Genomic DNA, 16,154 nt, shown 5'->3' with positions numbered 1-16,154 from the left:
TATGCATTTATAGTTTATAATTTTTATGAATTGTGTAATATATATATATATATATATATATATATATATATATATATATATATATATATATATATATATATATATATATATATATATATATATATATATGGCCCAATCGGTTAATCACAATAAACAGTTCAAAAACATACGTTAATTTTTTTTTTAACTTAAACCCAACTTAAACCCAGTATTTTTATAAAAAATAAGTGTAATAAAGCCTAGTTGAGAACCATGTTAGCGGTTCGATTCAAATTCGCTGATGTTTTTTAACATTAGATTTTGACATTTGCTTCACGTAAAAAATCTAGTATTCCACACAGGCCTAGTTGGGTACTTCCACTGAAGCTTGATGGAAACTCAACAATCCGGGAGAACGGGTGGCCGACATACCCGCGGCCTAGTTCGTACTTCCACCGAAGCTTGATGTAAATTCAATAATCTGGGAAAACGGGATGGTTCCCGGGGCAGGGACGGCCGACGTACCCGCGGCGACGTAGTGCGGCTTGGTGAAGACGGGCGGGTTGTCGTTGTAGTCCTGGAGCCGGATGTGGACCCCGGCGCGGGCGAAGTGCCTCGCCCCCCCGCCGCCCACTCCGCCCCCGCCGTCGGTCGCCACCACCTGGAAGGAGTACTCGGCGCGCGCCTCGCGGTCCAGCCGCACCAGCGTGGTGACCCAGCCCGTGTAGGCATTCACCGCGAACACGTCGGCCAGCTCGCCGACATCCGAGCCGAACGAGTAGCGCACCTCGCCGTTGCTGCCCTCGTCGCGGTCGTGGGCGATCACTGCCGGGCCAAACCAGACATGTGACTGATGAATGATGTACGTTTTATTTTCAAGTAGTTCGTTAAACCAAAAAAGTTACTAGTTTAATTAGTGGAATAATTTACATGTTCCATTTTTACTATAGACCGTACCTTTCAAGATGCCTGAGAATTCACGGACCCTACCTTTCAAGATGCCCGAGACGTCGCGGACCGTACCTTTGAAGATTCCCGAGACGTCACGGACCGTACCTTTGAAGATGCCCGAGACTTCGCGGACCGTACCTTTGAAGATGCCCGAGACGTCACGGACCGTACCTTACAAGATGCCCGAGACGTCGCGGACCGTACCTTACAAGATGCCCGAGACGTCGCGGACTGTATATATGGACCGGTAGAAGGTAACAAGTCAAGAATTCACTTATTGCAGGAGAAACAAAAAAATTCTTGGATAAAAATTGAATTTAAATACTTGGAATTTTCTTGCATTATTCTTTTATTTACCAACATATTTACCAACATAGTTGCCAATGATTAAAAATGCATTACATACTCTAAGTATACTTAAGAGTTTAAGTGCTGGAATAAACTAAAAATCACCAAAATGTGACTTGTTACCTTTTACCCGGAGGCCGTCCATATATATAAAGTCACTTCTGACAATGTTCTTTCATTTTTGGTGACGAACAAAGAAAAAAAAAGAGCACGACACCAAAAATCCACTTCCAGCGAAAAAAATAACAAAAAAAGCAACAACATTTTTTTTTTTTACAGAAGAATGTTTATTTACTAGAGGCAAGATTTTATGGTTTTTACTTGTAGCCCAACTTTTGGTTTTTTTAAAACCGGAATATTTCAATGCAATTGTTTATATTTATGTAAAAAAAAATTTACTTACTCCACCAGAATAGTAGAATAATTTACATGTTCTGTTTTTACTATAGAATTATTTGAAACAAAGTAGCCTAAAAACATATTAAGATTCAGTTCAAACGTTACGAATGTTAAAATATTATTATTTTTTTACTTTGATCAGTATTTTATAAAATGAGTGTGATACAGCCTTGCTGAGAACAATATGCACAATTTGATTCGACTTAGCGAATATTTTAGAATATGTATTTTATTTGGTAAATGGCACTTCGCATCAAGGAACTAGATTTCGCAAAGGCATACCCACGTGCCATCAGACAGGTGTCGCTTGTTCCAGGCGGCTTCCTGAAACGTCGCGGTCTGTACCTTTCAAGATGCCTGAGACGTCGCAAACCGTACCTTTGAAGAAGCCTGAGACGTCACGGACCGTACCTTTCAAGATGCCTGGAACGTCGCAGACCGTACCTTTCAAGATGCCTGGAACGTCGCGGACCGTACCTTTCGAGATGCCTGAGACGTCGCGGACCGTAACTTTCAAGATGCCTGGAACGTCGCGGACCGTACCTTTCGAGATGCCTGGAACGTCGCGGACCGTACCTTTCAAGATGCCTGGAACGTCGCGGACCGTACCTTTCAAGATGCCCGAGACGTCGCGGACCGTACCTTTCAAGATGAATGAGATGTCGCGGACCGTACCTTTCAAGATGGCTGAAACGTTTAGGACCGTACCTTTCAAGATGCCTGAGACGTCGCGTAACCGTACCTTTCAAGATGCCTGAGACGTCGCGTAACCGTACCTTCCAAAATGCCCGAGCCGTCGCGGGCCGTACCTTTCAAGATGGCGGTGCCCTCCTCGGTGTTCTCCGCCAGCGTGAGCCTGTAGGGGTTGCTCTCGAACTCGGGCGCGTTGTCGTTGTCGTCGAGGATCTTGAGCGAGACCTCGGCGAGCGCGGTGAGCGGCGGGCTGGAGTCCGTCTCAGCGAGCACGCCGATGACGTGGGCGTCCGTGGACTCGCGGTCCAGGCCGCGCAGCACCGTCAGCCGCCCGCCGCCGTCCACCCCGAACAGCGGGGCGTCCCCGTCCCCGGACACCAGCCGGTACCGCACCGTGGCGTTGGTGACCGTCTTCAGCCGCGTTATGATCGTGCCTGCCCGGGATCGAAAAAAAAAACGAGGTTTCGAAGTTAAACCCATTAGAGATTTAACATTTTATATCGACCGGTTTTGAAATGAAACTTTTTCGGCTGAGGGGGGGCTACGATTGTCGAGCGTTACGAAAATTTATTTCTCGCATGAAAGGAATGGTTGTAGGGGAACCAGTAGAGGAGGAGATGGCAGAGGAGAGAGAGGTAGAAATGATGTACATACTTGCACACTCTGCGTTCTTGCACACTTGCGATTTTGCAAACTTGAACACTTGCACACTTTCACAACTGCATGATGGCACACTTTCACAACTGCAGGATTGCACACTTTCACAACTGCAGGATTGCACACTTTCACAACTGGATGATTGCACACTTTCACAACTGCATGATTGCACACTTGAACACTCACATACTTACATATTTTCAACCTGGCATACTTGCAAACTTGTATAAATGGATACTTTGCACTTGCATACTTATGCAATAGCATAATTTAGTATCTCGCATAGTTGCATATATATATATATATATATATATTTTTTTTACCTGCGACCTCAGCTGAAGAGAATTATGTATATTTTTTTATACCAAATAATATAATAAGCAAGAAGTTTCAACTTATGTCATGCATTTCAACGGATATATATATATATATATATATATATAGTTTTTTTTTTTTTTAATTATACAGTTTACTTTGATTTTGAAGATATTTTACACACATCACATTCAAAACAAGAGAAGAAGATCTACTGGTCTGTCTACTTGATAGTTTTGATAAAATACACCTATTCTCTGTGTAAAGACTAGGCAATACCGGGTACTTCAGTTAGTGTGTAAATATATAGTTTGTCTACAAATAACTGTTGAACCAATTTCAGAATTTTTTTCAGGTTCTTTTAATAACATTTTCTTCCAACTGTTTTCACCACAAAGGTGATTTTATATTAATGTAATGTAATGCGAGCTTCAGTAAGTGGACAGCTTTTGCCAAGGAAAAGGAGAGTAAGTTGCCAGACCTTACAGTATGGCCCTGTGACGGACATGGAGAAATGACAGAAACGTAACTGATTGTGTGTCTGTGGCCTACCTCCTATGATTATCTATTAAAAAACAAAATTTACTCCTTTTTCAATCCCTTAGGAATGGAATTTCAAAATTATATGTAGTCTATGTCACTCTCCAGCCTGTATCCACAAAATGATATCAATCAGTTGCTAAGTAGCTGCATGAAAGAAGGACAAACAGACAAGCACACTTTCGCATTTATAACATTAGTAGGGATCTGTTAATGTTTGTAAGTCTGTTAAGTTTACATATATTAAACTTTTAAAGCTGCTAAGAGTTATTATTACCTATTTGGCTCATTAGTTAAGTCATACAATTTTCTTTACTGTTTTGCTTTCATCCTTCGCCTGAAAGCATGATGAACGTGATGGTTAACCACACCAGCGCTAGAGGCGGATGATGGCTCGAAGTGCAAGAGAGAGACAGGAACGGTAGTCACCCACGGAGCGTGGGAACCCAAGGACAAATTGTATCGTCAAAAAAAAAAAGAATTTCGAAAATCGATACACAATTGACAGAGATAACGGTGAACATACATTAAAATAAAATACACACAGTCGAACATAGAACCTCCTCCTTTTTTTGAAGTCGTTAAAAAAATGGAATGAGACAAGAGAAGGGAAGGACCCCCTAGGTACACATATGCAAGAGTTCTTCTTTCATTCTTCCTCTCGTTTCTCGCGACCTGTGCCTCGAACTCACCCGGCGGGGAATTTTCCGGGATGAAAAACTTCTCGTCTGTTCGCTGGAACAAAGGCGCCGTATCTTGGCGGCCCATCACGAACACGTCTATGGGCACATCCGCGTGTAGAGACGTGGGTCCTTTGTCCTGCGCTCTCACGAAAAATTGGAAGACTTGATTTTCTGAAACAAAACAAAATACCACTTACTCCTGCAAAACCAAGGACTCAAGTCTCAAAGAACAGACATTTGTGGTAGAAAATTTAAGACAACAACACCCATGCTTTAACATTCATTGAAATTAATTGTTCTGTTTATTTCTTGAGTCTTATTTTAAGCTCATTCAAAAAGTATAAATATATATTTTATACAGAGTTGTAGTTCATGCTATCACTGTTAAACAGATTACCTAAATTTAAATATTATTTTTCACTTTTTGTTTATACAACAAACAAGCAAGGTTTTTTTTTCTTTTTAGTTTTTTATAATTAATTCTAAATGCACCACAAAATACAATTTAAAAGTCCCTAAAATTTGGGGGCAAATGATAAACAAACACCACCCCCCCTCCCCCCCATCTTTCCCACCAACAAGGGAATCTGATGGTACCAGAAGGACTTCAATTTTCATGATTTTCGAAAAATCGGGAGATAATGACCATCCCACTGTGAAGGGGAAAAAGAAAAGGAGGGACGGGGGCAGTCAACCAACAGACAAATTTCCCACGACGCCCTAGCCACATGAATATACAGAAAGCATGGTTATTGCCCACAGCTCGAAAGAAGTGGTTTATTTTCCCACCCTCCCTCTCTCTCAGGATGATAGTCACGAAATTCTTGTACTGCCATCCAGATTACATAGAGTTGTTAGATATCTCTCAGAAAAACTCAAGAGTTGCCAATGATTTGTTTGGACGTGAGTTTCAACAACTGCACTGTTAGTATCCAAAACAAATGAACGAATAAATACCAACTCCACGGGGCCTGTGTTCTCGTGTCAGTCAATTGCCCAGTGCAAAAAAAAAACATTGATGTCATTCATCCGTCTGCCAAAAGTTAATAACTGGCTAAACCTTTGAAGGACGGACGGACAGAATATTCCACGTCATCTGATTGGCTGCAGGCCATGTGACGGAGGCGACATAATGTCGTAGTTCCAGCTTTAATGATTTAATGTTTCGGACATCTGTGATAGATAACAGATATAAACTTCCTCAGGCTATTATTATAGTATCTATCAGTATAAAATAATAGTAATAAAAAAACATTACAAATTAACAGAAATATATAATAATTAAAATTCATTAAACATTTTTAGCCAAACATTGAATTATTCAATACAGATACAGATACAAAAAAGTGTGTGCGTGGAGTCAACGTGCGACAGAAATGAAACTTCTTGCTTGTAAGGTATAGATGTAGATAAATTAGTAGTATTAAGGTACCGAACAAGAGATGATATGATGTAAGCTTTTGGACATACACCATTGCTAAGCACATGTATGACTGTAGAAGAAAACTACAAAAAACACAAATGGCAAAAAACTGAAAACTGTTGTGTTTTGTCTTTTCGTTTTGTCGTGTTTTTGTCTCGTTTTGACTGTTGTGCTGAAGTTTTTTGGGTTCAATATTTTTGTTATGTCATCATTTGTGGGGTTTTTTTCATTCTCTTCTGTTTTTGGAAAACTATTGTGTTTGTTTGGTCTTTTTGTTTTGCTGTGTTTTTGTCTCGTTTCAACTGTTGTGCTGAATTTTTTGGGTTCAGTATTTTTGTGCTGTCATCATTTGTGGGGGATTTTTTGTTCTGTTAGCCTATTTTTCTTTGTTTTTCTTTGTTTGTTGACCATATTCCTGTTGTGGAGTATTGTGTAGTGTTTATATCCTGACAACAGCAATTTTTTTGCTTAATTTGTGTTTTTGTCATTTGTGTTTTTTGTAGTTTTCTTCTACAGACATACATGTGCTTAGCAATGACGTATGTCCAAAAGCTTACATCAAGTCATGCACTCCCATTGCACAAATCTTTCAAAGATAAGAGATGATAATTGAGAATAATAACAATGCAGGTGTGATCTCAAATGAAAAAAAAAAAACACACAAACAGTGTGCGTTGGAGTGACGTCACCGCTGATGCACTCTCCTCCTCTACCGGTTCCCAAGTAACTAACTATTCACCTCGTGCGATCAAAATTTACATAACCCTCGAAAATTATAGGCCCCCTTGAAGGAAAGAAGTTTCACTTGAAAAAAAAATAAAAATATTGAATACTTAATATTCGCAGATCCTTAGTAAACTCAAAATATAATTATTTTCACGTACCCCAGGGCAGGACACTTTTCAGCAGGAAAATGTCCCCCGTGCGGCTGTTGATCCCAAACAGCTCCTTCACTCCAGAGGACTGAGTTTCGTAAATTGAATATTCCACTTCCGCTGAGGAGCCCACGTCATCGTCTGTCGCTCTCACCTGTGAACACCGGTAAGGAAAAAATATAATAAAGCACACACACACATTCGACATGGCATGGAATTCCTAAAAATAAAAAAAAAAGTAGGGGGAGTGATAGAAGTGAAAATTCTTTGGCAATTCAAACTGTGCGTGTTACTGTATCTTCAAAAAAATTCTGCCATTTGGAACACGCCAAATCTCTGAACGAAACATGAAATTCATAACCGGCAGCACTATCCATGCGGGAAATGCAGGGACTGTCTCAACAGCGCTCTCTACGCTGCTGGTTGACCAAGATGGAACACGTGCGCGCTGGTAGCAAATATAAAATTCAAGGCACTCACAGCTGACTGTATAGGATACCTACATCTGTTTTCCTGAAACAAGTGCATACACACACTGTCTTAATCTTTCATTCATTTATCTCTCTCTCAGTTCTATTTATTTTTTATGGGCAGAGGACGAATCATCGCACAAAGAGGAGAACGAAAATGAGCCCAGCTACATATATAGCATTGTGCTCTCTTTATGCCTCTTAGGGAAAGTACCTATTCTCTGTCCTTAAAGTTTCCTAAAATAATAATTTTTTTTTTGTCCTGTAGTGGAATTCCTTTGTTTATGTGTTTATTTTTAAATGTTAATTAGAAGTGGTCTTTTGGTTTGTCCTGTATTGCTCGTAGACCCTATCTGCTTGTGGTGCATTCAACACAGACAGAGCCTACCTGCACGCAGGGACTGCATGCACTCTTGTTGTGTATTGTATTGTCTTTGTGTGTATGCACATTTGTTAAAGGTCCCTAAACTGTTGTTGTACATTGTACAGCATAAATAAATTAATGAGTGAGTGAGTGAGTGAATGAGTGAGTGAGTAAGTAAGTAAGAAAGCAAGTAAGTAAATAAATAACTAAGTAAGTAAGTAAGTAAGAAAGTAAGTAAATAACTAAGTAAGTAAGTAAGTAAATAAATAACTTAGTAAGTAAGAAAGTAAGTAAGTAAATAAATAAATAACTAAGTAAGAAAGTAAGTAAGTACATAAGTAAATAAATAAATAACTAAATAAGTAAGTTAGTAAGTAAATAAATAACTAAGAAAGTAAGTAAGTATGTAAGTAAGTAAATAAATAACTAAGTAAGTAAATAACTAAGTAAGTAAATAAATAACTCAGTAAGTAAGTAAATAAGTAAGTAAGTAAATACTAAGTAAGTAAGAAAGTAAGTAAGTAAGTAAATAAATAAATAAATAAATCTCGAATCGGTGCGCAAGCCGCTCGCACCTTGAGGAAGGGCCAATTGGTGGTCAGGTTGCTGCGGATGGTCGCCTTGTACTCCCAGAGGACGAACCGCGGGGCGTTGTCGTTCTCGTCCAATACGCTCACCCGCACCGTCGTGAATCCCGACCTCCCCCCGCCGTCGGTCGCCATCACCGGGACCTCGTACAGCTTCCGCTCCTCCCGGTCCAGCTTCCTCTTCGTCACCATCTCGCCTGCAGCAGCAAACACGGCGGCGTCTCCTGTTATTATTTGCGGATGAATTTTGTGGGATGAACTGAAGGTCCTATGCAGGCCTAAATAGTGCTGCGAAAAAGTCTTACAAAATATGGGTACCCGAAAAAATTATAAAAATTGATTACCGAATTAAATAGAATGATGATGATGTGCAAATTTTTTATTTTTTTTTGGTACTAATTAGAGGGTATGTCCGGGGGGACAAACCGCGGGACCACTTTCTCCAGGACTGTGCCAATACTAGTTCTCTGACGCGAAGCGAACACTTTTTTTTTTTCGGGCAAGCGAACATCGTTTTTAAGATTCCCCGGTCAGACAGCCTTTTCCCACAGTCCTGGCAAACATCCGTCTCTCTCTCTCAAACGGGACGCGATGAATTACCGTCCGTTGTGTCGCCTCACGGCTTTCTTTCTTGTTTTACCAACAGCTATGTTTTACGTTCTAGACACGTCACAAACACACCATGAATCATATTAAAAAAAAAATTATAGTTATGAAAAGAACATTAAATGCAATCAACTACTGAAAATCAGTATTACCTAATTGGCAACATAGCCAGAAAAGGTAAAACCAGTTAAAAGTTATAGTTAAAAGGCTTTTCTACATAAAATAACTAAATATCAAAATTAACTACAAGAATATTACTAATATGATAATAAAAGTCACTGCGACCTTGAACTTAACATAACCAGCTGATACCTTCTGAATAAAAAATCATAATTTTTATTCCTTAAAACGATTCCTCGTGCAAGCTGGAGAGAGAAGGGTATTGTAAAGTTTAGAATATTTAGCAGTTTTCAATTCACGAGGCGTCTCCTAGAGCTATGCATACCCAGTGGCGTAGCCAGGATTTGTGTATGGGGGGTGTTAAGAAGCATGCCTGCACCCCCCCTCCTCCTCATTCCCCAGCGTATTAAAGCCGGGGGTCCTGGGGTCCTCCCCCGGGAAAATTAGGATTTTAAGGTGTAAAATAGTGCTATTTTAGCAGTTAAATTTAAAAAAAAAGTAATGGTATAATTTTTTTTAATTTTAATATGAAATTTGTTTTGAGTTATGAATAAGAAATTAATTAAAGTATTGGTGCTAAGGGGGAAGTTTGAACCCCTAAAACCCCCTCCTGGCTACGCCCCTGTGCATACAGTGTGTGTGTGTGTGTGTGTGTGTGTGTGTGTGTGTGTGTGTGTGTGTGTGTGTGTGTGTGTGCCCGGATGGGGGGGGGAGGAGGGAATGAGAGGGTTGCAGCATCGAGAACGCGGCGGGACGCTCGAAGGCTCACCTGACCACTTGTCGACCTGGAACGACTCCTTCAGCAGGTCGGAGGGGATGGAGTACGTGACCTCCCCGTAGGGCCCGAGGTCGGGGTCGGCGGCGACGACCTTGGCGACGAAGGCCCCGGGGGCGGAGTTCTCCGCCACGCGCGCCTCCACCTGCACCTGGGGGAACGCCGGGGCGCGCCGGTTGGCCGGCTGGATCTCGATCCGGACCCGGGCGAAGCTCGTGTACACGCCGTCGCTGACCGAGACGTTGAGGACCGTCGACGGCTCCGCGGCGAAGTTCTGCAGGTTGGTGAGCGAGATGATGCCTGCAAGCGACGACGTGGCGAACCACAATTAACTGTGTCACGCTTGGGATTGCCAGTGCTACCGACTTATAGGCACGCACGTCAGCGATCACACCTATGAATAGAAAAAAAAAAGGGAGGGACTGTATGTAAAGTCAATTTACGGATGATAATTTTACGTGATAACGTCATAAGAAAACATTGATGAAAAATAGCATACTCTTTTAATTTTCAATTATTATTTACAGTTTTTACAAATTTAATTTAAATAATTTGTTTTAATACAATCACTAACAATTAGTTATAGAAATAAACTGAAATCAAATCAATGTCAATAAATTGTTAATTTTAAATGACGAAATTGGACAAATAAATCAATTTTTTTATTTTTTAATAACTGCTTTTAAAAAGCCCACCTTAACATGTTATTATAGAAGATTTTCTCGCACGGTGGTTGGCCGGTTCTCGCACACTCGGCTAAGGCGGAACATGACAACAATGAGTCATGCTTTTGCCGTGCGTGCAGCCGGCGTTCATCGATTTATAAGACGCTATCACGTCAAAAACATACATAAAGCAAAGCATTACGGATAAAATTCATGCCAAATGCTACATTCTACAAAACAACCGACAAACTAGTACAGCAATGACAGTATGTTTAAACTGGGAGTGAAATCTCTGTTTAATTCTACTTTCCTGGGATCTCGCCGCAGTCGACTTGGCAGGGGGATGCCCATGCACAGGCCTTCGATTTTTGAGCAGATAATCTTTAACACCTCTTTTACAAACACACACTCCTCTTCCACTCCCCCCCCCCCCCCCCAACCCAACATGCTCCATCCTTCAGCCGTTCCTTTTCCAGTTCTCCCCAAAACATCATTAAATTTTACAAATTCAAGCTCCATTTATCATCAGTCTTAAAACAGCACATTATGCAAATACTAAATACCAAGGTTTTTTTAAAGACATAGGCTGTATGACTTTTTTTTCATTTACGTAAATTTCATAAATAGTTGTTGCAGTTTTATACAGCTGTTTTAACTACCGCCGTAAAACGTGAGTTATAGTACACTGTACATTTCAAAATGAGTTTTAAGTCTATTTCTAAAGTTTTTACATTCGATGTTGGCCCGGCAAAGCAACCCAAAATAGTAACAAATTAATTGAAAACTTGGCGTTTGTATGTAAGAACTAAAAGGCTATTTTTAAATTAAATTTTTTAACCAAAAATAGTTATTCAGAAAAGTTTTTATTTTGAAAAATAAGACATTTAAAATTCCTTTTTTATTACTGTCTTAAAAAAAAAACTTACACATGGTACCAATAGCGTTACATTGTCACTTCACATATTTCTCACGATATGTTAATGAGTTGCCGACGACGCGACCACACGCGGCGACAATCGAGAGACGACTGGCTCACACCACGCAGTTACATTCCTTCACAAAGTTATAAACATCGGGAGGCAACCCTGTGGTCATCCTAACCAATCACAAAACAGAACCAGATATGTACATAACCATTTAAGAAAGTCACGTCACACCACATCATGGTTCTTCCTTATTAGCTGGTTGAAAAGCATCCAGAGAACCTTCTGGGCTATTACTACGCAGTCAAGCGCCTACGTGACAGGTTTTCCAGCGACTTATTTCTTAGATACACAAAATAAAATTACTTCAGGGTGCCAGAGTGTCCCATTGCTGTCTTCCTTTCTTTTTAAACCTTCTGGAACTTTAAAGTTTGTCCAAACAGAAAAAACCACAGAACAATTAAAATAATTTAAACAATACTTCAAACTGTTTGTAAAAAACCTAACCAAAATTAATAATGATTAATTAATATTTATCTTAGCACAATCAAAATACTTTAAATGCCTACGCATAATAATAAGATAAACATGATTACAAATTAATTATGAACAAAAAAAAACAACATGTAAATTATTGAAAATATTAGTAGCAGAGGGCAGGAGTTAATGCTATGTCACAAAGTATTTGGTTAAAGGCATAACAAAACAACTTTAAAGAGAACTGCAATAGTTGGTACAAACATCCCCTTGGCATGAAATTTTTTTTTGAAAATCGAATCATTGCTGTACGTTTGGAAACTTTATTTTTCCTGTCCCTCAAATTTTTTTCCCCCTTTTTTTCCCAACCACTCCTCAAAAACTGTCGCTCTATGAAGTAGGGAGAAAAAAAAAAAAATCTGAAGGGCAGGAAAAATAAGTTTCTTAACGTATGGTAATGATTTGATTTTCAAAAATGTGTATAAAGGGGAAATTTTCACTAACCATTGGTTGAAGCAATTGCGGGAGGAAAATATTTGACAAGTGTCGTCGTGAATTGGAACTAGAGACACGACCCACCAGTGAACCTCAAATAATGGTTGTTAGTACATGATGAAGTATTCACGTAATGGCAAAACAGGGGGAGAAGCGCGTCACTTGAATAATTTTTTCTCGGCAAAGTTTGAATACGCCTATTGTTGGTGCGGTCGGATCGTCCCGACGAACCGGGGGGGGGAGACCACGCACCTGTCCTGGCGTCGATGGAGAAGGTCTGCTGCTCGTTGCCGCCGACGACGGTGTACGCGAGGCGGCCCAGGTCCACGAGGTCCGGGTCGCTGGCCGACACCACCGTCACGAACTGGCCGCGCCCCGCCTGCTCCGACAGGAAGCACGTGTACGACGGCTGCTCGAACTGCGGCGGGTTGTCGTTCATGTCCAGCACTGCCAACACGACGGACGACTGCTCCCGGAGCTGTGCGCCCGAGCGGCCCCCCCCCCCCCCCCCCCCCCCCTTCCCGGCTTCCTCGGGAAACCACGCGATTCGAAAACCACCCGAGATATCAGAGTTAGGGGCCTGTTCCGTAACTGCAGTTTAGGAAGTGCTGTTCCCGTACGTCGTAGTTACGTGATCGAATCCTAATTTTTCTCGAATTGGAATCACGAACAGTACCTCGGATATTCCCCTCGAATCCAAATCTAGGTCTCAAGAATCAAAAATAAAATGATTTTTCAAGTATTGAAAAGTAATAACTATGATGTTGAAACATTCAACCCTTTAAATATTTGTTTCACAAACTATGGTTCCTTAATGAATTATTAGAGTAATTTAATTATAAAATTAGATGTTAAAAGTACAACATCTAGGATAATGGTAACAGGATAGATATGAAGAAACAAATTGACCTAGTAAACTTATAGGTTATCAATACTGAATTTTTTTATACAACTTTATTTCCTCTAATATATTTTTCTTTAAATCTTCTTCCTTGAATATCAAATCCTTCAAAATACAAAGTATTTAATGGTATTTGAGGATTCGAGGATTTAACTTGCTTATAACTAGTACAGTAGAGCTTCATTAAAAAGAACATGAAGGGACCAAAATTATGGCAGTTTGTTATAATGAAGTTAATTATACGGAAATGACAATGATTGCCTGATTTGGGGTTTTTAAAATAACTCGATCTTGTTAAAAAACAAAGTAGAAAATCTAATACCAATATGAGTGGTACAAGCATCAATTACTTTAACAGCTATACTCTGGGATCAAAATACATACATACTACATACATACATACTAGTATGTATATGTCGAATACAGAAATACTACGTAGGTAAGTTGTTTGCCAAAACAGTAAGCCTACCTTTGGAATCAAGACAAGATGATTGCAAATATGCTGTAATAAATAAAAAATATAAAATTTAAAAGTTAGGAAAAATTTTTTACATTTTATTGTCTTCCAAACTGGATCGCTGGGTGAGAATTGTGGATAATGTTGATTTGGAGATACCAAACTTTTTAGCCACATCAGTCTTTTTATTTCCTTTATCTACTGCTTTTAACATTTCAAGTTTCACATCAATCGCCTTTCGTTTCCTAGAAGACATGTTCAGAAGTACAGTTTTCTAAACTATAAAAACAAATGAACCTGACACATGTAAAAATAAGTTATACTCGTAGTATAGCCGGGAAGCCTACAACTCACGTAGTTTCGGTTCCCTACCACATTCATGCAACTTCAGATTTCTCTCAAAAATTGAAATTTAAAAAAAATCGAAGGGTTAGGTCAGTCACAACATGCTTGTTTTCATTGGAAACTTCTGATTTAGCGGATGAAGTGGCGTTAATACCAAAACGCAAAGCTTCGGAAATCTTCGGAAATTCTTGCAGGGAACCGAAACTACGTGAGTTGTAAGCTTCGCCGTTTCTCAAACAATAAACAAGGAAACGACTAGATATGTGTGAGTAGCAATACTTTATGGTGTAGAACTTCGCATCGGTTAAACACGTCGTGCGAGCATAGAACAAAGAGTAACGTCAGCGAACACCACAATGCAGCGCTTTAGTCGCTACACCAGTTTTGTGCATTATTTTCAACACTAGTCCATTGCAGTCATCTATGGAGCGTATCAAAATAAATAGGATGGCAGTTTGTGGGAGAATGGCGACGATTTTATCCGTTTGTCGTTAACCGTGCCGGGCAGAAAAGTGTTCGTTCAAATGAATATTTATAGAATATTTTAATAATTTGAGCAAGAAAATTTGTACTAGTGAAATGTTTTTACATTATGTTATATGGACGTCTGACGGGAACAAAGGCATAGTTCGTAGTAATGAATTGTTCGCTCTAATGAACTTCATTAAAACGGTGTTTTACTGTATTTGGTAACTAAGCTGCATTTTTAGAAGAGTGAAAAAGGTCTAAAAACACGTGTTTCCAGAAAAATATTTAAACCTGAAATGCCATGTACAGATTCTTTGACAGCACTCAAAGGAATTTGCTTAGTTACAACTTTATCTCGATTTCTCCACCGTTCGACATTTAGGTCTACCGCTCAAATTTCATAGTTGGCCTTTAAGGGGCCCGCCTCGTCAGGTGTGTGTCAATACTTGAAAAATTATTTTATTTTTGATTCTTGAGACCCAGATTCGGATTCGAGAGGAATGTCCGAGGTACCGTTCGGGAGTCGAATTCGAGAAAATTGGGATTTGACACATTACCAACGACGCACGGGAACAGCCACGGGAACAGCCACAGGGAAGTGCGAATCATTGATTTTCAGTTCGGTTCAAATCTAGGGATGTGCGGGTACTCGATAATTTCAACTTCGATTCGATTCCTCAACTATTTGAACCCGGAACCGAAACTAAAATTTGGAATCGAAAAATCCTGGCAAATTTTTCAAAAAAAAAATCTAAGAAAGAAATTGACGGTTACCGTTTAACTGATTGCTAGAAATAAATTTATTCGTCAATTATAATTAATGTAACTCGTAAAATTGCCGCGCACTTTCACTCAAGCAAATTTCATAACGTTATGAAATATAGGTTAGGCCGAACATTAAATTTTTTACAAAGATCGTGTATGATATAATTTACACGTTCAGAACCACTAACTGTTTAGGCTTGCAAAGATAAATACCTTACGAAAACTGCTTGTTTATGAAATAGTTTAACAATCTGCTCAAACATTTTTATTTCTGCCTACTTACGGCATATTACTCATGACCATTTCTCAATTTGTACGGGAAAAAAATATTGTTGGTTTATTTGTTTTGAAACATAAATAACACATATTAAAAATGAATTTTACGACCATAAACGCACTATTTTCTGTTAACAGTTAAAATAGTTCCTTGTTCAATCATACATTTATAAAGATCGCCATTCTGTGACAGTCTTCTGTTAACAGAATAACCAACATTAAAACATTCACGACATAAAAATATTTTAGCGGTGCCGGACGTGTAGACCAGTTGACATGCCGGGAAGCCTACAACTCACATAGTTTCGGTTCCCTGCAAGAATTTCCAAAGATTTCCGAAGTTTTGCGTTTTGGTATTAACACCACTTCAGCCGCTAAATCAGAAGTTTCCAATGAAAACAAGCATGTTGTGACTGACCTAACCTAACCTAACCCTTCGATTTTTTTTAAATTTAAATTTTTGAGAGAAATCCGAAGTTGCACGAACGTGGTAGGGAACCGAAACAACGTGAGTTGTAGGCTACCGTGACAGGCCACCATTTATCATAGATCGCGCGTGCCGACACAAAGGAATCGAATCACTGAATCGTAACATTC

At 39.6% G+C, this 16,154-nt stretch overlaps 1 protein-coding gene across 1 annotated transcript in view; it reads right to left on the bottom strand.

Annotated features, from left to right (window-relative positions):
• The window catches only part of LOC134540888 (fat-like cadherin-related tumor suppressor homolog), an 898,605-nt gene that overhangs the window by 47,675 nt on the left and 834,776 nt on the right, over positions 1-16,154 (bottom strand). Inside the window, 7 exon segments of the mRNA XM_063383917.1 lie at positions 505-804; positions 2,487-2,804; positions 4,575-4,736; positions 6,873-7,017; positions 8,273-8,481; positions 9,780-10,085; positions 12,598-12,792. Of these exon segments, the coding sequence (XP_063239987.1) occupies positions 505-804; positions 2,487-2,804; positions 4,575-4,736; positions 6,873-7,017; positions 8,273-8,481; positions 9,780-10,085; positions 12,598-12,792 (1,635 nt within the window).

This window comes from Bacillus rossius, chromosome 17 (assembly GCF_032445375.1).
Source record: "Bacillus rossius redtenbacheri isolate Brsri chromosome 17, Brsri_v3, whole genome shotgun sequence".
In the NCBI taxonomy this organism is placed as follows: domain Eukaryota; kingdom Metazoa; phylum Arthropoda; class Insecta; order Phasmatodea; family Bacillidae; genus Bacillus; species Bacillus rossius.
Note: the sequence above shows the minus strand (reverse complement) of the source record. Positions and strands in the feature narration are given on the sequence as shown.